Below are 26286 nucleotides of genomic sequence, written 5' to 3' on the forward strand. Positions count from 1 at the left end.
GAAAGAGTGTAAATATTGTTGTATTTCACCCAGTGAAGATTGTTGTATTTCACTCAGGGGCCATTAAGCCCTTCTATAAGAGATCACTAACATGTTGTTAAAGGTTGAGCCATGTGTGCATATATATATATATGTGTGTGTGTGTGTGTGTGTGTGTATATGTGTGTATGTATGTATGCAATAGCACAGCGGTAGGGGGTTTGCCTTGCACGCAGCCAACATGGTCGACCCGAGTTCCATTCCTCCGCCCCTCTCGGAGAGCCTGGCAAGCTACTGAGAGTATCTCGCCCGCACAGCAGAGCCTGGCAAGTCACCCATGATGTATTCGATATGCCAAACACAGTAACAACAAAATCTCCAATGGAGATGTTACTGGGCCCGCTCGAGCAAATCGATGAACAACGGGAGGGCCTTTACCTTTATATATGTTAAAAAATTCCCTCTAAAATTGGTTGCCTCCTTCTTTGAACCCCATCAATGTGGTGCGGTACTCTTGGAGTATGGGAAGGGTGTGTGGTATGAAATGCTGCGGCTGTGTGGTCCAGGAATAGGTTCACTCATGGGCGAGGCCCAGCCCGAGCGTGAGGAAAACAGCTGTGAGCATGGCAGTGATTGAGTTCTGGAGATTTTCGACTTTTGGGTCCCTTAGGGCAGGGAGGGCTCTCACCCACCCACCTCTGGGGCACCGCAAATGAAACAGCCTGGGTCTGGTGCAGGGTCTGGCGGCATGGTTATGGCAAGTTGACACCATTTTTAATACATTGTAATTTCCAAAGTGATGCCTCGTACTGAATTACAGTTTTGCCCTTTGCTCCTCTGAACACCAAAGTCTGTCTTCTTTCAGTGAACTATTTACCATGCCCAGAATCAACTCCATAACCATCTAAATGTTTTGCAAGATCACTAGGCTAATCATACTGTCTCTCCAGTATCTATCTTTAAGAAAAATGTATTGACCCTAATGCCTAAAAGCAGAGAGAGAGGGAGAGAGAGAGAGAGAAAGAGAGAGAGAGAGAGAGAGAGAGAGAGAGAGAGAGAGAGAGAGAGAGAGAGAGAGAGAGAAAGTGCCTGCTACAGAGTCAGGCAGGGGTGGAGTGGGAGGAAAACTGGGAACATTTGTGGTGGGAAATGTTCTCTGATGAAGGGATAGGTGCTGGAAATTTATATAACTGAAACCAATCATGAACAACTTTGTAACTGTGTATTTCATTGTGATTAAAAAAGTTGTGTTGAATCACCATGAGATACAACGTTACACAGTTGTTCATGCCCAAGTTCTGTCATTTCTAATTTTCTCATACTTTGTGCTATGCTGGCAGTCAGTAGCATTGTTTCTTTGAGCTCATCGACATCCCCAACATTTCCTCTCTAAAGTCCCTATCTGAAAGGTGGCTGGTGACTGGTTTGCTCCTGTCTTTGCTCCCTAAGTATATTGGGGTCAGCACCAACTGAATTCCCATCGCACCTGGTATGGTCTACAGGTGAGTCTTTCCAATTTGTCATTTACGGCTCCCCACAACCAGGGAGCTGGCTGATGTCCTCCTTGCTCCTTGTCAAAAATGCTAGTTGGGTTCAGCTGGTTCTGCCCACTGTGTCTGCAGGCCTGATCCAGGGGCTGTGAGGAGGCGGGACCCAGGGGCTCTGAGGAGGCAGGACCCAGGGGCTGTGAGGAGGTGGGACCCAGGGGCTCTGAGGAGGCAGGACCCAGGGGCTGTGAGCTTTCCTAACGTTTGCAGGAAACAGCCTGCCAGTCCCTCCAGAGTTAACGCAGGCTCCTCGGGTCCAAGAAGTCTGCAGCAGGACAGGCTGCACCCAGGCCAGGGTGCACAGTGGGGCAAGCACCAGTTCTTGCTCCTGAAGGTGCCCCCCCTAGTTCTGCTTGGGGTGAGGCTCTGGATGCTCCTGGGTAAAGAATGTACTGGGGAGGGGCGGGGGAGAGACAGTACAGTGGGGAGGGCGTTTGCCTTACATGCGGATGCCCCAGGCTCGATCCTTGGCATCTCATAGGGCCCCCCAAGTACCTCCAGGATTAATTCCTGATTGCAGAGCTAGGAGTAACACCTGAGCACCACCAGGTATGACCCCGAAAGCCGAAAAATTTTAAAAAGAATGTATGGAGTGGTGGGGGTGCTAGAGCACAGTGGTTAGGGTATTTGCCTTGCACACAGGAGTTCAGGCTGATACCTGGCATCCCATGTGGTCTCCCAAGCCCCACCAGAAATAAACCCTGACTGTGGGGCCAGGATTAACCCCTGAGTATCACTGGGTGTGGTCCAAAAACAAAAAGAAAAGAACATACATGGGAAGCAAGAAAGTGCCCTTTTCTCAATGGGCCCTTTAATCCTTTGGGTTAAAAGAAATACCAACAATCATTCCCTGATTTTCAAAAAGGATGCGGAAAGGGTTATGATACTTTTTACACAGATCACTTTCTAAATTTCTTGATGGAAAGTATAAACATTCAAACTATAATTGTGCACCTTAATTTGATGTGGGGTGGGGAGGAGTGGGAAACATAAGTATCTGTTCTCCCTTCCAAAACCTTTGCTCTGATGACTTGCAGACATTCTGGCCTGAGTATGTTCAGGGGATGCTGAAGGTATGATCCAGTCACTCATGAATTTATCTGTCTGGACTAATGAACTATTAAAGCGTCTTCTCACTCTGTAAAGTATTTCTGATAGGTCTTGCATCTTGCCAAAATGTTTGTGGGCCATTCTCACAGTTTTATCTGTTTTTTTTTTTTTTTTTTTTAGCAGTATTGGGATTGAACTCAGGGTATTGTGCTGACAACTCTCAGGATTATCCAGGCTGTGGCGTGCGGTTCGGGCATTTGCATTTAGTCCTGTAGCTTTGGTGAACCTGGCCCGCATCAGGCGCCTCCGTCCTCAGGCCAGGTCTGTCTGCGCAGCTCTGTAAGGAGTGATCTGGCCAGTTCTCTTGGGGCAGAGGCTCCCATGCAGAGATGGTCCCATCTGCACAAGGTCTGTTCAAGAAAGTCCATGAGGTCCCGGGAGACCTCCTCCGTCTGAGACAGCTGCAGTGGGGACAGGAGAGAAAGAATCAAGACAGAGAACAAGGCCGCCCCAGGCCCACAGCGACACTCAGCTCTTGTTCTGTTCTCAAGGGGCTCAGCAAAGTGCGTCCATGTCCATTCTCTGAGGCTGCCCTGCAGTGAGTGGTTCCTGCAGTCCCCACAAAAGGCTTCCTCCAAAGTGCCCCTCGGGCTCCAAAGGGGCTTCAACAGCTGCATTCCTGGAGGGCAACCACAAGCAGGATTTTTCCTGCGTGCAGGAAGCAGGGCTTGGCTTCCAGCAGTGCTGGCACAGCTACAATGAGAAGCAGACTGAAAGGAAAATGTCTGCTCTTCTTTCCACACAAAGAGCTTCACAAGCAACAACCTGGGCTACCACCCAGGCTCAGGGCTGCTGACAGGCACTTAGTTTAACACTTCATTCTTACGGGGAAGCAGGAAACACAGGAATCATTAGTGCTGCTGAACACAGTCCCACGGCATCATCAGGTGTATGTCTGCCTGTGTATGTGAGTGCATGTCAAATGTTTCATGTGTGTCACTAACAGTGTAGTAGGTGTGTATGTCTGTGCAAGTGTCAGTGTGCACCTGTGAATGTATGTGGTTGACTTTAAAAGTGTATGTGTATAACTGTGTCCTATACGCATGTGAATGTGTGTGCATGCGAGTGTGTCTGTGTGTGCCTGTGTGAACATGTGTGTGTATGTGTGCACACCTGTGGGTTAAAAGGTGTGCCTGTATTTGTGCGTATTTGCACATACTTGCGTGTGCCTGTATCTGTATAAGTATGATGGCTATGTGTGCATGTGTATTTGTGCGAATGTGTTACACGTGTGCATGTTTATCTGTATTTGCATGTCTATGAACATAAGTGAATATCTTAAAAGGCAAAAGAAGTATACAATTTGAAGAGAAACCTGAGCTATAAGTGAATGTCTTAGTATGTGTGTATCCATATTAGGTGTATGCATGAGCACACACGTAACACATTCATGCATATGTATGTGTGTCTGTGAAAATATTTGTCCATGCCTATGTATGCAAGCATGCATGTATATATATGCATGTCTGTCTGTGTATGTGCTTGTGTGTATGCATGCTTGTTTGTGTGCATGTGTGGGGGGAGAGGTGGACCTGGTAAAAGTCTGCCGACAGTGGTGCGGCGGTGGGTATTTGAAGGAGGGACAGATGATGGTGGGAGGAAAAGGACACGGGGTGGGGGTGTCTGCATGTGCACACATGTGTCTGTGTGCAACTGTACTCGTGTGTATGTTTGTATGTATGAGAACATATGTGTGGGTATGTGTTGGTGTTAGGATGTGTTTCAGAATAGGTGTGGGAACAGGCAGAGCTCAGTGACAGAGGCCTTTTCTGTGCAAGGTCTCAGCTCCTCCCCAGCACTGCAGAGCAAAGCAAGACAAAGTAAAACTTAGTCAATAGGGAGGTTTTTAAGCTTGCATGGTTTCAAAATGCCAAGACAGCAGGACCCAACTACCAAGAGATCACTGTGCTAAGAAAAACTGCCTTAATGGATTGAGGGGGAGGGGCATTTGAGTTGATTAATGACATTTGCTGAAAATGCAGATGTGTTGTGGTTTGCAAGCAGGAGGCTGACAAGGGGCCCTGGAATAAGTTTCTTGGGAAGGAATAAAACAGAGTTACATTTCCCACCTCTAGCCACCACCTCCCCCAGACTGTGAGACTGGACCCTGAACAGCTTGTAACTGTGTATCTCACAGTGATTCCATTAAAAATATTGAACCGGTCAAGCATGATTTAAAAATGTTTAACAAAATAAGAGTACAATACACAATATATGGAAGATCAAGATTATTAAAAAGAAATATCGCGAAGAAAGTAAAAGTAAAAGTAAAGGCCCTCCCGTTGATCGTCGATTTGCTCGAGCGGGCCCAGTAACGTCTCCATTGGAGACTTTGTTGTTACTGTGTTTGGCATATCGAATACGTCACGGGTAGCTTGCCAGGCTCTGCCGTGCGGGCGAGATACTCTCGGTAGCTTGCTGGGCTCTCCGAGAGGGGCGGAGGAATCGAACTCGGGTCGGCCATGTTGGCTGCGTGCAAGGCAAATGCCCTACCCGCTGTGCTATCTCGAAGAAAATAAAAATGAAACAGAGGTGATGTTACTGTCACCAGCCCTAAAACAGCCCAAAGGCGAACAGCAGCAGGCCAGAGTTGGATCCCGCCCTGCAGGAGTGCTCCTTGAGCACAGAGCCAGGAGTGAGCTTTCTGCCATTGAGCACCGCTGGGTGTGGCCCAGAGACCTCCCCCATCCTCCATCCCAACGCCCAGTTTTAATTTTCAGGAGTGCGATTAATAGTACTGTGGTGTAGGGGTTCCTACAGACCTGTTCCAACATCACATCTGTTGCCAGTGTCCCTTCTTCAAACACCCAGACCTTGTCCCCTGTGGCAGACTTTTAACAATGCCACAACACACACACACACTCACATATACTCACACACTCAGCCACTCCCTTGGAGACCCAGATGGGTCTAGCCAGTGGCAACTGCAGTCAGCAGCTGGACCCTCTCTCCTTTCCCCTGGAGGTGCCACTCCCAGCTTTGTGCTCTGGGTGCTTCTGGTGTGAGATCCCGGTCTCCCGCGTGTGCTCCAGCTGGCTGAGCCGTCCCCAACCCAGGGCAGTTCTGTGTGGGGGTCATTTCCATGCGATGAGATGGAATGTGGTCAGAGTAAGGAACTTTCTTTGGTTAAGTGCTCCCACCTGTGGCCCAACAGAGGCCGACCCAGACCCGAGCCTGCTTCTCCGCTCTGGGGGAGCATGACAGAAGACAGGAGGTGTGGGCTCTCGGGGAGGGGTACGGAGACCAGCCAGGCCTGCAAGGGCCTGTGAGTGGCAGAGGTCATTCGCCAGAGTCCAGCCAACACTCAGTATTCCTAATTGCTTGCTGCAACTTTTTGAAATAATTTGATTTTAGATATTTCAGACTTGTTTTGCTGAAAAGATACTATGGAGATTATAAAGCCTCATGCTTGGTTTACCACGCTCATTAACAACTTACAGATATATTTTGTCATAATAAAACAGCCTGGATATATTTTTATTAAATAAAGAACAGATTTTATTCTGATCTCTCTTTAGATTTCCGCTGACGTCTACTTTGTTTAGACACTAGGATGCATTATTATTATTATTATTTTATTTTGGGGGGTCACACCCAGGTTCTCAGAACTTACTCCTGACTCTGCATGCAGGGATCACTCCTGGCAGGCTTGGGGAGCCATATGAGGTGCTGGGGACCAAAACTGGGCCGGCTGCATGCAAGGCAAGTGCCTTCCTGCTGGACTATCTCTCCAGTCCTGATACTGTATCACTTTGTTTGCTCTGTTTCAGGGTCATCCCTGGCAGTGCTGGAGGACCACGTGGAGCCTAGAGTTGACCCTGGGCCTCCCACATGCAGCCTGGGCCAGCCCATGCAGCTGCCACTTATCCCAGTGTCAGACTGTGTCTGGCTGTCACCTCCTTGGGTGCCTTCTGGCTGGGACAGCTCCTCAGACTCCCTGTGGTTTATGACGACAGCTCTAAGGAATTCAACAGGTGTTTTACTGTCTCACTGGGTTTTCCACATGGCTGGGCTGGGGGAGGCTTCAGAGGTGAGAGCCTCATCCTCACTCCATTCAGCACAGGTGAGGCTACCAGTGAGACCAGCCCTATTGGGGTGGGCCCTGACACCTTGAACAGTGGCACTGGCTTTCAGGGTTTTGGTTTTGGACAACCTTTGGCAGTGCTCAGGGATCACTCCTGGAGGTGTTCAGGGGAACATGGGGAGCCCGGGACCAAGCTGGGTTGGCGGTGTGCATGATGCCTGCCTGCCATGCTCTCCCAGACATCTCTAAGGTCTCACTGTGTCTTCCTCCCTTCCAGTCATGCCAGGGGTGAGTGTCATTCCCCAGGGATGCCCCTCAGGTCTCTGGGCGGAGCGAGTGGAGCGTGGGTTGGCCAGGCACTGGGGGCCACATGCTGGCTCTGGGCCTGAGTCTTGGAGGTCACTAGACTTCTCTCATGCATGTTCACACAGAGCAGCCCTGGACAGGGCTTGGGGAGTAGGATGGGTGCCATGCATGCATGCTCATGTGTGTACATGCGTGTGCGTGCGTGTGTGTGTGTATGCGCGCACATGTGTGTGCTCATCAGACTGCGCATTTGCTGTCTGCTGACTGTCATGGAAGGTGAAAGTAAACCTGGGGACCCTCCTCTCCCCACAGCTCTGGCAGATGCTGAGGCCCAAGTCACCCCTCTCTTGTCCATGACTGAAGGCCTGTATCTCTGTTGGTCTGGCCATCACCTGCCCACTGTGGACACTCTGCTGCTCACTGCATGCTGTGGCCCTTTCTGGGCAAATGACCTGCATCCCAGAAAACCGATGGAACAGAAGCAGACGAGGAAGGAAACTCACCAGGGTGATGACTTCTGCGGCGGCCGTGTGTCCTCGGGGAGTCCAGAGCAGGAAGAGCAAAAGGAGGTGGCAGGAGAGCTGTCTGGGCCCCCCAGGCCTGTCCAGGCCCACAGCGGCCTGCAGCTCACGGGCTGAGAGGAGAGCAGCTCCACGCAGCCCCCTCAGGCGATGGCAAACTGCCCCCAGCTCCACCTGGCATTACAAGAGATGAAAGACAGTCAGAGGCGTGAGGGCCAGGCAGGGTAGGGCTGGGAACCACCCCAGACACGAGGAGCTGGCGCCGGGCGGGCAGACAGAGGGGCCTGTGTCGGCCCCACACCCACATGCAGCACACGGAAACTTCTTGGCTTGCTTTCTTCTTGTTCACTAAGCAGTCAGGGCACCAGGCCAGAACTGACCTTTTTTTTTTTTTTTTGCTTTTTGGGTCACGCCCGGTGATGCACAGGGGTTACTCCTGGCTCATGCATTCAGGAATTACTCCTGGCGGTGCTCGGGGGACTATATGGGATGCTGGGAATTGAACCCGGGTTGGCCACATGCAAGGCAAATGCTGTGTTATCTCTCCAGTCCCCTGGCCCCCACCCCCCTTTTTTTTTGGTATAAAATGAAATGGAGAAAAGTCCTCAGCAGAATGCAGTCAGATTTTTATATTGTGGGGAAAACAAAAGACTCCTTGAACACTTGCTCGCTATCTCAGCTACAAATCAACCAAGACGTGCTGCTGACCTCAGTGTGTGTGCCAGGGGTTCCTCCTGGCATCTTTGGAGGATGCACACTCGCACACATGCACGCACGCACATACACACACAACATACACACAACACAAGCACACACACATGCATGCAAACACTGAGGCTGTGTACTCAAACATGTTTTAAGCTCAAATAGAGGTCACAAGACTGGAATTCAAATAATAACGGTTTATTTGTTATAGACCTGTAAGTTGTTTTTGCTCGAGCTCGAGCGAGCCCAGTAACGTCTCCATTGGAGACTTTGTTGTTACTGTGTTTGGCATATGGAATACGTCACGGGGAGCTTGCCAGGCTCTGCCGTGCGGGCGAGATACTCTCGGTAGCTTGCCGGGCTCTCCGAGAGGGGCGGAGGAATCGAACTCGGGTCCGGCCATGTTGGCTGCGTGCGAGGCAAACGCCCTACCGCTGAAGTTGTTTTTACATTAAAAAAATATTTCATGCTGAGACTTCTGTTTGCTTCAAGAATGGGATAGCAAGTTTCAACATGGAAAACAAAGCAAAAAATAAAAGCCATAGATTTAAAATGCCCCACGGAATTTATAAACTGGACGATGCTCCTTCATCTCTGAGAGAATACTAGAGCTTATGCAGAAGTTCCTGAGACCAACCTTGGGGATTTTGTGCATGTTGGTTTTTTGTTTCTGGAGTTTAAGGCCTCAATGAAGTCTGTGACAAATACCAGGGTCTCGGGACGCTCCTGCTCTCCCTGAGCACAGGGCAAGCCTGGGGGCAGGTGGGGCACAGCCCGGCGGAGGTGCCCTGCTCCACTCAGCACCCTGCGAGATCGCTCTTCCGTTTCCTCTCACCCCAGACCGGCACGGTCACCTGGGCCTACTCAGCATCTCTCGAAGCCATGGTAGGGTTTCTGTGGGCTCCACACAGCACAAACCCCAGTGCACACTTCTCCCTGTCTCTGGGAATGGCACAGTGGGGTTGTGGGGGCCATCCTGGACTCTGTTTTAAGCACGTCTAAATAGAGACTTTGAGTTTTCTTAAAGAACCAGTTAAGAGTTGGTGCAAGATGAACAAAGAGAGGAGTATGGCTCAGGGGTCGGTGCCTTCAGCTTCAGCCGGGCAGCTTTTGCCCTAGAAGTGACTGTTTCCCCCCGCCCCCCCCCGACGGCAGGTGGGGCAGCAGTTCCATGGCCCATGGCTCAGACACAGTGAAGCTCAGCCAAATCTCACAGGGATCACACATTCAAAGGCAGTTCATTCTGCTTCTCTGGTTCCCCACTAGATGGCTAATGGATTTAAAGCCCGAAGAGAGGAAGGCAGGAGGTCAGTGAGGTATGTCCAAACGCTAGCTAGTCCTTCTGGCTGGGTACCAGGGAACAAGAGGGTCTGGGGCACACATGCGCCTGGCCAAAGGTCAGCAGATGGTGAACAGCAAGGGATGGAGAGCACAGAGTCACTGACATAGAGCACAGCAACCACCAAGAATGAATTAGGCTCAGGTCTCACTTATTTACCGATCTGGAGACACATCCAGCATTCCTGAGGGGTGCTCAAGGGACCAACTGGTCCCAGAGACCAAATCTGGGGCTCCTGCATGCAAAGTGCAAAGTCTACACTTCAGCCTTAGCCATCGTCTCTCTGGCCTGCAGAGGTTTTATTAAAACAAAGGCCCAATGCAGGATGTCACAGAAATGAAATCTATGGGACAGTTCCATGCTCTATACTTCAAAACTGAATCCAAGGGCTGGCCAGATAGCACAACAGGTTGGGAACTTGTCTGGCATGTGGCTGACCCGAGTTTGATCCCTGGTAGCATGCAGAGTCCCTGGGCCCTGCCAGGAGTGATCCCTGAGTGCGGAGCAAGGGGTAAGCCCTGAGCACAGTTGGGTGTGGCCCCAGAAAACCCTATAAAAGTGAATCTCTGTCAAACTCACTTTCTATGATGAACATGGAATTTAGTCTATGACCCATCCACTTGGCTTCCAATCAAAGTAAAGTATATTTAAGAGGACTTCAGAAATAATGGGCGTGGAGAAATACATTTTGATGGGGGTATGCTGCCACCAGCAGGTCAACCTGTACCTGTGGGGGGAGTGCATCAGCAGCCTGATAGTGTCTTCAGACTTCCAGATAATCCAAATTTGCTGCTGTGACCCCAACAACTTGGAAACAAGTTTACCAAGAAATTAAGTGGTCAAAAGTTAGGTATGTGGGTGTCAGACTCACAAATCACCTCTGGTTCAGCTACATAAGCTCACTTATTGGCCTTATTTCAGAGACCCATAAATCTTGAAATAGATCAAAAGATGCAGTTAGGGCCTGTAGTGCGGAGGTAGGCGAGAATCCATGACAGATCTCCAGGTCTGCTTGGATCAGGACTGCCCCCCCCCACACAGCTCCCCAGTTTTCTAGTAGCTTGGAAGTCACACCCACAAACCGCCCCCCAGCACCATGAAATCTCATCAACGGCCAAGACCCAGATATTATAAACTAAAATTCCTGGAAGAGAGCACCGTAGAATCTCCTCACCCCATGCCAGGCTGTCCTCACTGGGGCACCTTGGAGGGGGCAGTTTGAGGAGCCCTCCCGGTCCCAAGCAGAGCCCCGGCAGCCGAAAACCTCCAGAACTCAACCATCGCCATGCTCAAAGCCACTCTCCACACACTCGGACGAGCTCTCCCAAGAGGCGATGAGCCTCACCCAAGACAGGATGAACCTCACTGTAGAGTGGACCAGCAGGAAAACCCAGGCATGTAGGAACCTGTGACTGAGATCTCCAAGCCCGCTCGGATGGGGACTGGGCCTCCTCCCCACAGGTCCCCAGTTTTCCAGTAGCTTGGCAGTCACACCCACAAACCTCCCCCAGCACCATATAATCTCATCAATGGCCAAGACCCAGAGACTATAAACAAAAGCTCCCAGAAGAGAATGACACAGAATTTCCTGGACATTATATTCTACCCATGACAAGCAATACAAAACAAATTATCTGGCATTGTTTTTTCAGCAAGTTTGAGTGGTGGTGAGACTGATGTCGAAATATCAAATGTAACCGAGAGAGAGTATGGGGGAAATTGCCTGCCACATAGGCAGGGAAGGACTGGAACAGGGGTGGGGAAGGGGGAATACTGAGGATTTTGGTTACAGCAACATTGGGGGTGGGGGGGTGGGCAGTACAAAGGTCCAGACACTGCCTGGCGTCTGCCCAGTCTTGACTCCTGGCACCACACATGACCCAGAGCACCAGAGGCTCTGTGTGTTCTATGGGTGGCCCCAGAATTGGAAGGAAGGAAGGTAGGGGACAGGAGACTTTTTGTTTCATATCAGATAGCAATGAGATATAAAGAACCATTTTTCCTTTCAGTTTTGAGGCCACACCCGGAGATGCTCAGGCCTTACTCCTGGCTCTACTCAGGGGCTTGCTTGTGCTGGGCTCGGGAACCAACTGCAGGGCCAGGGATTGAACCTGGTTGGCCGCATGCAAGGCAAGCAGCTTCCTTGCTGTTCTCTCTCTCCAGCTCTGAGGACCAATTCCTTTTTTTGGTTTTGGGGTTACACCTGGTGGTATTCAGGGGCTAGACCTCTGTGTAAACTTAGGACTCGAACCTGGTGGGGACAGCATGTAGAGATGGTCTGCAGTGGCCGGGCTGTGTCATGCAAGCACTTTAACCTCCATCCTGTCTCTCTGGTCCTCAAGGTAATTCCTTAACACACTGTCCTCCTGTTGTTCATCAAGTTGCTCGAGCAGGCCCAGTAACATCTCCATTTTGAGACTTCTTGTTACTGTTTGGCATACTGAATACGTCACGGGGAGCTAGCCAGGCTTTGCCACGTGGGTGTGATACTCTCGGTAGCTTGCTGGGCTCTCCAAGAGGGGTGGAGGAATTGAACTTGGCTTGGCTTTGTGCAAGGCAAACGCCCTACCACTGTGCTATCGCTCCATTCCTTAACAATGCTTTAATTTTTCATCCAAAATTGATTATCAGCAAATTTCATCCTTTTATGTATTCGATATGCCAAACACAGTAACAACAAAATCTCCAATGGAGACGTTACTGGGCCCGCTCGAGCAAATCGAGCAAAATTCAAAACTCCTTTCTTCTTTTCAACTGCCATGCAACTTTATTTTTTTGCTTTTGTGTCTCAACCCAAGGCCTTCCACTCCCCAAGCATATGCCAGCCTGCCTAGTGAGTTCTACCATCAGATCCAGGATCTGGACACGTGTGTGTCTGTTTCTGCCTTTTTCAACAGAAAACAGGAAGCAAGTAGGAGCTCCACTCGCCAAATCCAGGTAATCCATTTTACCCCCTTGACTGGGTAAGATCAGCAAGAAACACCGGCGGCTGAGAGAGTAAACTCCTCTGTGTGGTATTTGGAGTCAGAGCACTGGCCTGTGACTGTGGCACTTTATGGACTGTCTCTACCACAGGGAGCCGGCCGGCACCTGGCACCTAGGGACATTGAATTGAGCTGACCCTTATCCCAGGGTCAGTGCTGCTGAGCCTAAGGACTTACCAAGACAGACGGGTGAAGCTCCTGCTTCGAGAGGACATGCACTAGGAAGGCATGGGGCCACGCCCGCCTGGGTGGGCGCATGGGCTAAAGGTCCTCTCCTCCATGTTCCCAAGTACAGGAAGCAGTGCCTGTCCTGGTCAGCTCTTTGAGGGCAGGGTAAAGCCTCCAGAGTCCATTGCACACCATCTCACCAGCACACAGGCCGTTCAGGGCCTTGGCACTGCTGTGCCCAGGAGAGGGAGGCAAAGACGCCAAATCCACCTGCCAGGGCCCTCCCAAGACGCTCCCCAACAACACCCACCATGGTCTGTGCTCGCTGCTGCCTCCCGGCCTCTGGGCTGTAGCTGAAGGAGATGAGCCACAGCAGGGCCTCCGGGGGCTCCGCCTCTGACCTCACCAGCTGCTCGGCCGCCAGACCAGCCCACTCTCCAAAGTGAACCAACAGAAACCAGCTCTCGAAGGCCGTGCGCCAGGACCTAGAACAGAACAGAGCATGTGGCAGCCAAACAGAGCAATTCCCTTGTCACCTGGTTTCTGAAAAGTCACTGAACGGGGCTGGAGCGATAGCACAGTGGGGAGGGCATTTGCTTTGCACGCAGCTGACCTGGGTTAAACCCCTGGCATTCCTTATGGTCCTCCAAGCACCGTCAGCAGTAATTCCTGAGTGCAAAGCCAGGAGTAACCCCTGAGCATCATTGGGGGTGACCCAAAAAGCAAAAAAAAAAAAAAACCAAACCAAAAAAAAACCAAAAAAACAACTCACTGAGCATTGGTAAATGGTTCACTGAAATGTGTCTTACTCCTGAAGTACAACTTCCAAGGACAAGTTGACTCAGGAACCAGCTCACAGTGCCTTTCTAAACCCAGCTTGGGGCCTGCAGAGGCAGACAGCTCAAAGCCTGTGTGCCCCGAGACTTAAAATATGTATGTCCTTACATCCAGGGACTGCAAGTGAGTGCAGGGCTGCAGCAAGGACAGTGGGCCCATAGCCAGCAGGAAGCAGTGAGGAGGGGCTGCAGTCTGAGAGGCCAGTTGGCAGCTCGGGACACATGCAGAGGGGCCTGGGACCCAGAGGAGAAATGGGGACACGGCAGAATTGGGCTGTTTACGCTGACAAAACAAGACTGGCATTCTGGCAATTGCAACTTTTTAAATGAGCTACATATTCTTTCCGTTTTCACTGAGATGCCACTGCTGAAAAGGTACTAAAGCTGTCCTGATGTCACACTGGGAACCCAGAATGCAATTGTGGCTTATTTTGGTTGGGGGCCACTTTCGGTGGTGCTCAGGGCTCACTCTCGGCTGTGCTCAGGGACCACTGTGGGGTGCTCAGGAGACTGTGTGGCTCTGTGCCAGACAGGGGCCTGTCCACTCTGCTCCTCACAACCACGGGAAGGGAAGAAACCCCCATAAATGGGAGTGAGCGACTCTGCAGCAAGTCTCGGCAGTTAGACATCTTGCTGGCGAGGAGTTCAGGACAGTGCTGGATGAAGCGAAATCTATACTTTCCTTGGGAATTGCACTGGGGTGCTCCTGGACTGGGAGACGATGGGGCCCTTCTCTGTGGGATCCAAGTCCCAAATTCCGTGGCTTTGCCTGAGGGCTGCACAGTCTAAGCGCCTGCCGGGAGCTGCTATAGGTGCTTGTGGCCTGCAGCGCGTGGGCAGCACAGAGCCCAGGAGGAAAAAGGAGCATCGGTCTGGGTCCCCTGCACGAGGAGATGGGCACGAGCACGTGAGCAAGTGGGGGGAGGGGTTTTTCTGAGCCAGTCCCCTGAGAGGCCTCTGCTTGGCCGGGCAGAGGCAGGCTGAGCCCTCAGCAGCCCTCGTGGCTGGGGTGGTGGAGTCCGTCGGGTGGGTTCCCCACCTGCTCTCCGGGGCGGCATCCATGGGGAGGCAGCTGTTCTCTGACCCCTGCTTGTGTCTGTTGGAGAGAATCTCGCAGAGGGAGTTGTGCACGAGCTGGAGGCCAAACCCGCATCACACCCGTGGACGGAAGTAACCTGCTCGGTGCAGCTCAGTGATACGGCTAGGGGGTGTCAGGAGGGGACAGCAGCCAGAGGAAGAGAGAGGTGCAGTGCCAACACGCTACGGCAGAACAGATCAGCGGCACTCTAAGGACGAGGGCACAGGGTCAGGCTGAAGGGCGTTTTACAAAGAAGCAAAAGCAAAGTCTTTCGGAAATGCTCTCAGAGAAACAGCAGTCAAAAGGCACCCCGGGCTGGCAGGAGGAGGCGCAGGCTGCGTGCGCCCGCCCCAGCCCCACACAGTCTCCAAGCACCTCCACCAGCAACTCCAGAGCACAGAGCTGGAGCATCTCCCGGGCACTGTGGAGTGCGGTCATAAATCCATCACCAAAATTAACTAAAAAGGTGATTTATCATCAGTGCATCAGAAATGAATTTATTCATGCTTTTTCTAACTTTAGAATTAAAAATATTTATTTAGAAAACAGAAGAGGGCAAGAGAGAGTACAGCAGGTAAGGTGCTTCTCTTGCAGGTGGCTGACCGGGGTTCGATTCCACGGTGCCCTACCAGTTCCCCTTAGCACAGAGTCAGGAGTAAGCCCTGAGCACCACTGGGTGAGGCCTCAAAACAAACCCAGAATCAAATGCTTTTCTAATTTTCAAATCTCAAATACTTATTAGAAAAGAGGAGAAGGGAGCCAGAAAGAGAGTACAGTAGGCCGGGTGCTTGCCTTGCACATGCCTGATCCCGGAGCACCAACACGAGTGAGCCCTGGGCACTGCTGGGTGTGGCCCCAGAACAAAACAACAACAACAACAACAACAAAACTGAGAAAGAGAAGTGGGCCAGAGAATAACAGTGGGTTAAAGCGTTTGCACTTCCTGGATTGACTGAGGCTTGATCCCTGGTGCTGTATAGGGGCCCCTGGGCCCACCAGGAGCGAGTCCTGAGCACTGGGACAAGGCCCCTCCCCGGCTCCACAAAGGAAGCAGAGTCACAGAAGGGGCTCTGCATTCCTTCTCGTTGCTGCTTGTCCTGCCTCTGGGTCCCAACACTGAGCCAGGTGCCCCCCAGCAATGCCTGTTTCCTGGAGACACTCAGAGGGCTCCTGCCAGGCTGCTCGCCCGCTTCCCTTGGTTGGCACTGCTTTTCGGGGCTGCCTGGAGCCCAGCCCAGCACCCTCCTGTCCCACTCGGAGAAGGAGCATGAACCCTGCGTGGGAAGCAGCCCCGGCCCCTTGCAGTCTGCGTACCCGTCACTCTGTTCCTCAGCAGCTTCTCGGAGCTGGTCGGAGAGCTGTTTGAGTGGCTGCAGCCACTGTGCCTGTGGAGCGCCTGTCAGGAGCGAGAGAGAGAGGGACTGAGGCACGGTCTCCCGCCGAGACCCTGAGCCGCAGGGGAGGCCTTTTGTTCCGGCCTGGAACCCACACAGCGTCTCCTCTTAGCCTAGGAAGAAAGGTCCATCAGTGTCCTCAGAGCAAAATGCCAGGATGATTCTGCAGAGGCTGCTGAGCTCTGTGCCCACCTCTACCACAGTCCTGTGCAGGCCCCAAGGGGATATGTGGAGACGAAGGATGGCCAGGAAGGAGTGCGCTGCCCACTGCGCCTCCAGGCCTGGGCTTCACCTGGACTCTGACAGTCAGTCTATGGTGAGAGGGGCAGAGAATGGGGCACCACTCACAAGAGATGTCTCTTACTAAGCTTGTTTTCTGTTTTGTTTTTCCACAATTCAGTGGCTTTAAACAGAGCATGTATGTCTCTGAGCAGCATCTGAAAATGGTTACTCCATTTTCATGTACTCGGAGACTTCACAGTTGAAGACACACAAAAGGTGATGTAACTGAGACACCACGGCTGCTCCACAGACATGCAGATGGCAGGTACAGCACCAGACTCTCCCTCTGACCCGCGGTGCTCTGTGAGCCTTGGGAAGACGTGTTTTGTTTTCTTCTTTGTATTAGTCACGCATACTCAGCTTCCTTCCTGTTCCCTTTGCCTGGGCTCCTGGACAGTCAGCGTTCGTTAGTGGTTCACTCTCTATGTCCACATAGGACCTTACAGGGGATGCAAAATCAATTTCTGATTAACAGAAAACTGCTACAAACTGCTTCAAACCACCAGTGAGAATGACATTCATGTCTTCCAAAAGTGACATGCAGAGTACCGTTCTAGGAAAGAGGGCAGAGGGTAGCAGCCCTAACCCCCCAAACTTCCTCCCTTGCTCTGGGCCATGGCAGAGTGACTCCAATCCTGGAGCCAGGAGCACTTGGACTTTCACGGGGCTTTGCAGGCCTGACTGCAGCTCTCTGGGGGGACTCTGGGAAGGGAGTCACTGACTTTCCTTAGTGTTCTCAAGTTCTCTCACATTCTGCCACAGGTTCAGTTCCTCCAATATGTTTGACCAGAGACCCTGACAGATATTAGCACCCCAAGTCTCTAGAATCCCAGAGATAGTGGGTCACTATGGGTGAGAACCTACAGCTTTTAGCAGTGGGAAAATTTAGATTTTGCAAAATGCTATAAAGCTTTGAATCACTTTCCTCAAATCTATTTACTCTAGTCTCAGGGAAAAAGGGAGACAAAAGTGGCCCAGTAGAGTGTGGTGAGGCGCCATCCCTTCCCTGGAGACTTATCCTTGAGTTCTGCCAGGAATCACCCCTCAGCAGTGCCAGAAGTCAGCCCTGAGCACTGCTAGGTGTGACTCCAAAACCAAACAAACCAACAAGGAGACATGACTGATGTTTTATCCTACCCTCTGAAGACGCTGCCTTTGACCGTGCAGCTTATGCCCAGCTTTCCTTCAGGCTGGAGGCTGTGGCAGGAACGGATGCTTTTATTCTGCTTCTGAATGACAAGCAGACAGGTAGGATGGACCATCCTCTCTGGGGGAAGGCTGAGGGAGCTGTGGTCCAATACCTCTACTAAAATCTGCTTGATTAATCATTTTATCTTTTCTCCCCTCCTGCAGCGAGGAACAAAAGTAGGATAAAAGGAATACAAATAAATGTAATTTCCTTGAAGCTGACCCATGTCCTGGCTGGTACCTGGGCACAGCAGGCCCCGGGCCCTGAAGCATGAGAGCCAGACCTGCCTCAAGGCTTTGTTTCTCCTGAGAGCAGAAGAGTGATCCTAAGTGGGGATTTCAGCAAATTCTCACACCAAGTTCCAAAGAAAAGGGATCCAACACCCCCTGCAGGACGTCGGGAAGGACAGCTGAACGCCCTGGTGGGTCAGTCAGAAGCCAGGAGGGCTGGGTGTGCTGGGCGCTCCCCCCAGAAGCAGCCTCCACATACCTTTTGGGCGTTGAAGCAGCATCATGATGAGAGCTGGAGACGCATAAGGAAAGTAGGCTTGGAGCGGAAACTTCAGCTATAAAAAAACAATGAAAAATTCAAAACAGCATGAACTGGGAGCAGGTGTTAATACAAAACCTCGCATCCTCTGCCCCAAACAGAGCCACTAGCAATAACATGAACAGAATGTTTTCTTAAATATTTATTATCTTAAAAAAGATGAGTTCTGGGTTCAACGGGACCAGGAACAGAGATCCTCTGCCTGTCACTCACCACCCCCCCATACCCCAGTGTCCGGCAACTCAGCAGTCATGCGCATAAGCCACCGGGATAATTCAGTCATCAGCTACCATCCAGATCACATGTCCTTCTCTCCTGGAAGGGATCAAGATGACGCTCGCCATAGCCATGCCACAGGACCCCGTGCCAGGTTGTTTCACTTGGGGTACCCCGGAAGGGGGCGGGTGAGACCCCTCCTAACCCCAAGGGACCAGCCCTAGCAGCCGAAAATCTCTGGAGCTCAACTGCTGCCCTGCTCACAGCCACTCTCCACTCTCAGACCGAACCTCACCCACGAGTGAACCTTTCCCTGGATGGCAACACTTCATAGGACAAACCCTACCCATACTGCAAGATACCACACCACAGCTGATGGGACTCGACGTAGGAGGCAACCAACCTTAGAGGGAAATATTACATTATTTCAGTTCTGCTTTAGGGCAGGTATTGGGGTTTGGGATGGAAACCCTTGAAATATGGTGGGGGGAAGGTGTAATGGTGGTGGGATTGGTGTTTGAATATTAAATATAATCAAATATTGTGAACTACTTTATAAAATAAAAAAATTATATACAGAAAAAACTTGGCCCCAAGTTGTTGGGGTTCGGCCAAAGGCACAGAGGCAATTTTAGGGTACCAGGAAGTCTGAAGGCACCATCAGGCTGCTGATGTACTCGCCCTGCAGGTGCAGGTTGACCTGCTGGTGGCATCATACCCCCTTTCACGTCACACTTCAAGGTACTCAGGGATTGCTCCTGGCTCTGTGCTCAGGGATCACTCTTGGCAGTGCTCTGGAGACCATATGGGGTGCTGGGTGTTGAAACCAGGTTGGCTGCATGCAAGGCAAGGCAAGCGACTTCCTGCTGCAGCATGGTCTCCCCACTGCCCTCCTTTTGTTTTTTTTTTACTTTAATCTGTATCTTGCTAAATAAAGTGGATCTCCTAAAACCAAAATACAGTTGGGCCATAGTTTTCCAACCTCAAGTTTCTCCTTTTAACTAGTATACCTGGTTATTTTTTGTTTGATAAGAAACGTACTCTTTGATTCATTTAGGCTGACCCTCTGCTATCAGTTTCCTGCCGCTGCATCTGTCCTGTCTTCCTGGTGGCCCAGGCTCTCTCCTGAGTTCTAGCTGTGCTCCCATCCTGTGGTATCACTGTTGGGAGGGAGGAGTACAGGGTGGTTTCTCTCATCGGGGGTGAGCCCTCAATCCTAGCTACACTTCTGGTTGCTTTCCAGAACCACCAAGCAGTTTTGGAAAATGTTTTCCTCAGAATGAGACATGGTGCTCTGTTGGGACACTCGTCCTTGGGCCTCTGGCACTGCCACTGCCCTGCTCTGAACTGAGTGTCTTTGTACCGGACCCCTGGCATGTGCAGAAGGAGTGGCTGTGACGGCCCGGGTCCGGCCAGCTGGTGCAGCTGGGCCAGTGTTGGATGGTGCTGTGCAGGGCAAGGCAGCGGGTGGGCATGGAGAGAGGCACGGGGTCACGGCTGCTGACACCCCCGGCCCAGCTGGCAGGGGGAGCTCAGCAGTGCCGAGAATCCTCTGCACGTGTCATAGCAGCACTTCCAGAACGACACGATAACCCAGAAGCAACCCAGACGCCCCAAGGAGAAGGGCTGCATCCTGGCAGCTTCCCAGCGAAGGCTCCAAGGGCTGCAGTGAGGATCTACCAGAGGGGGGGCCAGCTGCAGCCCCCAGGGGAGACCATGTGGCTGCAGGGAGGGACCCCGGCCTGGGCTCAGGGCTCTGGTCTCTCCACTGCCACGGGTCATTCTCCAGCGCACACCCAGAGTCTACGGCACAGAGACCTGGAGCCCGACCCTTGGCCGCGCTGCTCTCATCACTGCTCCATCCAGCCAGCTACTGGCAGGCATGAGGGGGAGCTCTCTGGACACTCTGAGAAACAAGGAATGTTTGCAGCTGTCTCACAGTGTGTGCTGGCTGCCCAGCACCCCTTCCAAGCTTGCTTCCCTTGGAATCTTAGGCGAGCACCAGTGGTCATAGGTCACTGCAGTCCCACCAACAACCAGGGCAGGGCAGGGAAAGGCCATCTTAGGTACTGACCATCATCCTAAGGAGCAGAACTCCTGGCTAGGTCCTGAGAGGTTCTCTAAGATCAGGGTCAGCATGGTTAGTACACACAGCACTGCACACACAGCACAGCACACACACGGTACACACAAAGACACACAGTACAGCACACACAACACACACATAGCACACAGAACATTCGGTACACATAGCACACATAGTACACAGAGAACATACAGTACACACAGCACACACAGTACAAAGAGACACACAGCACACAGTACAGAACACACAGCACACACATAGCACACACAGCACACACAGGATACACAGCACATCAGCACAGTAAAACACTGCACACACAGCCCTGCATGTACTATAAACATGGCACACACAGCACTGCAGGCACAGCACTGCACGCACAGCACACACACTGCTGGTCTCCTCTCACAGACTCCTGAATCAGAAAGGGCCTCACGTGGCAGGAAGCGCACAGCCCTGGGCACTTAAGCCACAGCACTTCTCCCAAAAGGGCAGCCACTGCAGGGATTCCAAGGGGCTGGGGGACAGTCACAAAGGGCCTGCTCTGAGCCAGCCTCGGCAGTTGGACTCTGCCCTGACAGTGGGCTCCCCTTGGAGCTGCGTCATGAACTCCTCTGCCGTCACCTAGCTCTTCCCTCACCCCTGGGCTCCTTCCCCTTGAGACCCAGAGCATGTGATGGGAATGGGGTCAGGGTGGCTAAGGGCTCGCAGCCCTGCTTTGAGACACGAACATTGCTGTTAAGTTAGCACAGGCCACAGTGGGCTTCAGAATGCTCCCTACAGGCCTGGGAGGGCTTGAATGTCGCCCTGGAGGGGGAGACAGACCAGGAGGACAGTGCCCTGCAATGCAACAAGAAGAGATTCCGGCCATCAGCACAGGCTGGAGACTTGTGGCTTATGGACTGGCACAGTGGGGAGGGCATTTGCCTTGCACATGGCTGATCCAGATTTGATCCTAAACACCCCACTGAGCATTGCCAGGAGTGATCCCTACAGAGATAAGGAAAGGCCCTGGGCACTGCCAGACCTGGCCCCCAAACCAAAAAATTAAAAATATCTACAAAATATTTTACAAAAATGAAACTTGTTTATTTTCAATGGCTCATGGCTTTCCCATTTATGGGGCATTCTCCAGACATTCTCTTCACCAACAAACGTGTCAAACCATTGGAACAGATCGCTCTGTGTGGACTCGCACCTCTTCTCAGCGGTCTCCCCTGTAATTGGTCTTGAATGAATAGGACTACAAACCTGCTTGTTTTCTTTTTCCAGAGCTTCTACAAAGCACCACATAAACACCTGAAGAGTGGCCAGGATCTCCGGGGCGCCATCGGTCTCCAGGAGGGCTGACCTGAGGCACGCAAAGTTGGATGCAAACAAGTGAGCTTGAACTCTGAAGAGGGGTGGGAACTCTATGTGGGTGCTGCGGGCTTTGGCAATTTCAATCTTAATGCAATGGGTTCGGATCGACCAGGTTTCTGTCCTGGTCAGTCATCACATCCACTCGCCTTAGTGTGTTGTCAGACTGCTGGGTCAGCTCCAGGCAGGTGACGGGAAGAGCGGGGCGGAGGTCTGTGCCCATGAGCCCCGAACTGCAGCATGCGCTCAGTCAATGAACTTCTGAGTTCACGAAGAAACTGAGGCATTCTCAGACCAACTGGAGATGTCACCATTATTTGAAGGCCATGTAAGAATGGTGTGGGCCGAGACTCTGTCTAGAACCCCCGGTACTAAGTATATGGGGGGAGGCAACACCCTGATGGACCTCAGTACTGAGTGAGGAGGCAACACCTGATGGATCCCAGTGTTGAGTGAGGGAGGCGACACCTGATGGACCCCAGTGCTAAGGGAGGAAGGTGACACCTGATGGACCCCAGTGCTGAGGGAGGTGATACCTGATTGACCCCAGTGCTGAGTGAGGAGGCAACACCTAATGGACTCCAGTGCTGAGTGAGGAGGTGACACCTGACGGACCCCAGTGCTGAGTGAGGAGGCGACACCTGACGGACCCCAATGCTGAGTGAGGAGGCGACAACTGAGGGACCCCAGTGCTGAGTGAGGAGGTGACACCTGATGGACTCCAGTGCTGAGTGAGGAGGCGACAACTGAGGGACCCCAGTGCTGAGTGAGGAGGTGACACCTGATGGACTCCAGTGCTGAGTGAGGTGATACCTGATGGACCCCAGTGCTGAGTGAGGAGGTGACACCTGATGGACTCCAGTGCTGAGTGAGGTGATACCTGATGGACCCCAGTGTTGAGTGAGGAGGTGATGCCTGATGGACTCCAGTGCTGAGTGAGGAGGTGAAACCTGATTGACCCCAGTGCTGAGTGAGGAGATGACACCTGATGGACCCCAGTACTGAGTGAGGAGGTGACACCTGATGGAATCCAGTGCTGAGTGAGGAGGCAACACCTGATGGACCCCAGTGCTGAGGGAGGAAGGTGACACCTGATGGACCCCAGTGCTGAGTGAGGTGATACCTGATGGACCCCAGTGCTGAGTGAGGAGGTGACACCTGATGGACCCCAGTGCTGAGGGAGGAAGGTGACACCTGATGGACCCAAGTGCTGAGTGAGGAGGCGACACCTGATGGACCCCAGTGCTGAGTGAGGAGGTGACACCTGATGGACCCCAGTGCTGAGGGAGGAAGGTGACACCTGATGGACCACTTGCTGAGTGAGGAGGCGACACCTGATGGACCCCAGTGCTGAGTGAGGAGGTGACACCTGATGGACCCCAGTGCTGAGTGAGGAGGTGACACCTGATGGACCCCAGTGCTGAGTGAGGAGGTGACACCTAATGGACCTAGTGCTGAGTGAGGAGGTGACACCTGATGGATCTCAGTGCTGTTGTGAGGGGTTTCCTATCATGTGGTGGCCAGTGTGGACGCCAGGGATGGTCAGTCCCAGGAGTTCCATCCTTCAAGGTCTCCTTATCCCCTGTCAGCTGCAATTCCCAGAGAGTTCTTCCTTATATTTTCAAAATAAAAGTAAACATAACACAAGGTAACACACATACTTGAATTTGTCCATAAGAGAGAAAGTCACTACTTATTCATTTTTCTTGATTTTTCCCTAACATAAGATCCTTTAAAGAGATTGGTTAGCCCACACCTGGTGAAAGGGTCTGCTCAGCTACCCTTATCTTGAGTGGTGAAAAGTCCTACGAGACTAATGACTGGGCAACTAATTCAATTTTCTACATCACTAAAACCTAAAAATGTTCAAGGAAGTTATCTTAATATTTTACTGCTTTTACTGCTTTTAACTACATAGTTTTTTGGTTTTTACAAAAAGAAAATCAGAAAAGTTGGAACCAGCAACTAATTTTCTCAAGCGTCAAAGAAAAGCAAGGAAGGTGCTTGTGAGGGAGGGTGGAAGAAAGAAGGAAAGAGAGAAAGGGAGAGGAGTGGGAGGAAATGAGAGGGAGGGAAAGACAGGGAGGAGAGGGGAGGGGAGGGAGAGGGGAATGCATTTCCCTAGGGCATAGCCAGGAACTTCACTGAATTTTGGAGCCTCATTTAGAAACAGTGCATTGTTAAATTATATCAGTAGAATAACACCCTTAAGAAGCACAGCATTGGGGCTGGAGCAATAGTACAGTGGGGAGGGTGTTTGCCTTGCACGTGGCCGACCCAGGTTTGATTCCCAGCATCCCATATGGCCCCCTGAGCATCACCAGGAGTAATTAATTGCTGATTGCAAAGCCAGGAGTAATCCCTGTGCATCACCGGGCATAACAGAAAAAGAAAAAAAAGAAGCACAGCATTTACCTGAATATTTCATCAACAATTCTGAATACAGCAGGATGGCAGGCTGCTTCAGGCTGTAAAGGAAAGCACCAGCATCTCATTAAGAAGGTCTTGCTATCATCAGGCAAACGACTGTCTGGAACAGGGGTTTACATAGGGGTTTGTCAAAGCTGTTTTATAGGGGTTTATATAGGGGTTTGTCAAAACCCAATGCAGACCATGCCCTGAAACAGCTGGGGTTTGTCAAAGGAGCACAGTCCTTTGAGTCAGAGTAGAGTCAGCACTGCACAGAGCGGCTGTACAGAGCACAGTGGTTCTCCCTGAGAGTGAGGGCAGCTTTCCTTCCTCCCCCCGCCACCCCCACCCCGTGCCTCTTCACTGTGCACAGCAAGGAAGGGCCAGAGGCATAGGAAATGCCCTTGGAAATGAGAAAGCGTTTTCCAGCCAGTGCTAGTGAGGGCAGGGGAGCTTCCTGTGCCACTGGTTTGACACAACTGCTGTGACCCTGACCTGTACAGTAGGCGGGTCTCAAGGTGAGAGCTGCTCCTGCTGTTGCTTTCTTGGCACCCAGTCATGAAGGATCGTGGCCTTGCTGGAAGCCGACCTGAGCCCAGGCTTCTTGCACGCCTGGGAGCCCTTTCCCCTCCTCCCAGAAGACCATCAATGGAAACAACTCCAGGCTCCTGGCTTCAGGGCGAGCCTGCTCGAATCTAGGCTCAGAGGACTTCTGCGGCAGGCCTTGGTAGACCAAGGCTGCGGCAGCTTCTGTGGGTCTGACCCAGCTCTACTGGTCAGAGTCTGACTGGCTGGTCAGTCTGCCTGGGCTCGGCAGAGGAGCCCGATGCAGACCATGCCCTGAAACAGCTGTTTCTCAGAGGCATCCACGTGGAGTGGGGTGGGCTCTCCTTGGCATCTTGGGGCTAGACCTGGGGGTAACTGTGCACACCACCAAGATCACCCCTATTGTCACAGCTCTCACCTTGAGGTGTGGATGACTCCTCAAGGTGTCTGGGCTGGCTGGAGTGGGCAGGAGGCTGCTCAATGCAGGCCTCAGCTGGGCCACTGCTCCTGTGGCCTGAATCTCTCTCTCCCTCCCTCTCCCCCTCTTCCTCTCTTTCATTCTTTCTCCCTCTCTCTCTTCCCTTCTACCCCTCCCTCTCCCTCATCCCTCCCTTCCCCGAGTGCTGGTGGGGGAGAGGCCCTGCTTGGGTCCCCCCAGGGGAGGCTTCTCTTGGTGCCCAGTGCCCCGTTTCTCATAGCCCCGCTAACACTCGGGCCTCGGCCACAGGGAAGGTGAGCTAGAGACCCCAGCCACCTCCGGGCCTGCGGGGTGAGGTGAGGCTGGCGGACCCCAGACAGCGGGCACCGGCCACCGGACACCAGGCACCAGACCCCGTCCAGGGCGCAGCAGCACGCAGTCGGGACTCAGCCAAGCTGCCTTGTGGCCGCAGATTGCAGTCCATACCAGGGGAGACACAGATTGCAGGGACACCGGGAAGGGCCAGGGGCGGGGGCACCCACTTCTCCGCGGGAGGGCTGTGGGAGGCATTACGGGGTCCCTGAGCGCTGTGGGAGGCATCACGGGGTTCTTGAGTGCTGTGGGAGGCATCGCAAGGTCCCCGAGCACTGTGGGAGGCATCACGGGAAGCGCCACGGGGTCCCTGAGCACTGCGGGAGGCTCCACGGTGTCGCCGAGCACTGCGGGAGGCGTCACGGGGTTCCTGAGCGCTGTGGGAGGCGTAGTGGGGTTCCTGAGTGCTGTGGGAGGCATCACGGGGTTCCCAAGCACTATGGGAGGTGTTGCAGGGTTCCTGAGCACTGTGGGAGGCATCGCAGGAAGCGCCATAGGGTCCCCTAGAGCTGTGGGAGGCACCATGGGGTTCCCAAGCACTGCGGGAGGCGTCGCGGGGTTCCCAAGTGCTGCAGGAGCAAAGCTCCTCTGAGGGGCAAGGGGTGCCCTACCCTGACTGGAGACCACGGAACCGAAGGGGTCTTGGCTTTCTCCAAGACTGCCCGTTGCAAGAGAGGACATGGCCAGAGAAAGGCCCTGGTCAGCAGGTGGCCCCCCAAGGCCTCTGGGGAGGGAGCAGCCCCCAGGCATCCCTGTACGTCCTCAGAGGAACGGTTCTCTGTGAAAAGGAGAGGGCCAGTCACAGCACGGTAGGGAGGGCACTTGCCCAACACCCTCCAGGACCCCCAGAGCCCGCAAAGAGTGAAGCCAAA

General features: G+C 52.5%; 1 protein-coding gene across 1 annotated transcript in view; it reads right to left on the reverse strand.

The window, feature by feature from the left end:
* Positions 1-2848: 2848 nt before the first annotated feature.
* The window catches only part of FANCC (FA complementation group C), a 212984-nt gene continuing 189546 nt past the window's right edge, over positions 2849-26286 (reverse strand). Inside the window, exons 9-15 of the mRNA XM_056127708.1 lie at positions 24085-24137; positions 21562-21661; positions 17952-18027; positions 15912-15993; positions 12994-13168; positions 7470-7661; positions 2849-3037 (exon numbers count right to left, since the gene is read on the reverse strand). Coding sequence (XP_055983683.1) covers positions 2873-3037; positions 7470-7661; positions 12994-13168; positions 15912-15993; positions 17952-18027; positions 21562-21661; positions 24085-24137 — 843 coding nt within the window. The 3' untranslated portion in view covers positions 2849-2872. The remainder of the gene's footprint in view (positions 3038-7469; positions 7662-12993; positions 13169-15911; positions 15994-17951; positions 18028-21561; positions 21662-24084; positions 24138-26286) is intronic.

This window comes from Sorex fumeus, unplaced genomic scaffold (genome assembly GCF_029834395.1).
Source record: "Sorex fumeus unplaced genomic scaffold, SorFum_2.1 ptg000063l, whole genome shotgun sequence".
NCBI classification, from domain to species: Eukaryota; Metazoa; Chordata; class Mammalia; order Eulipotyphla; family Soricidae; genus Sorex; species Sorex fumeus.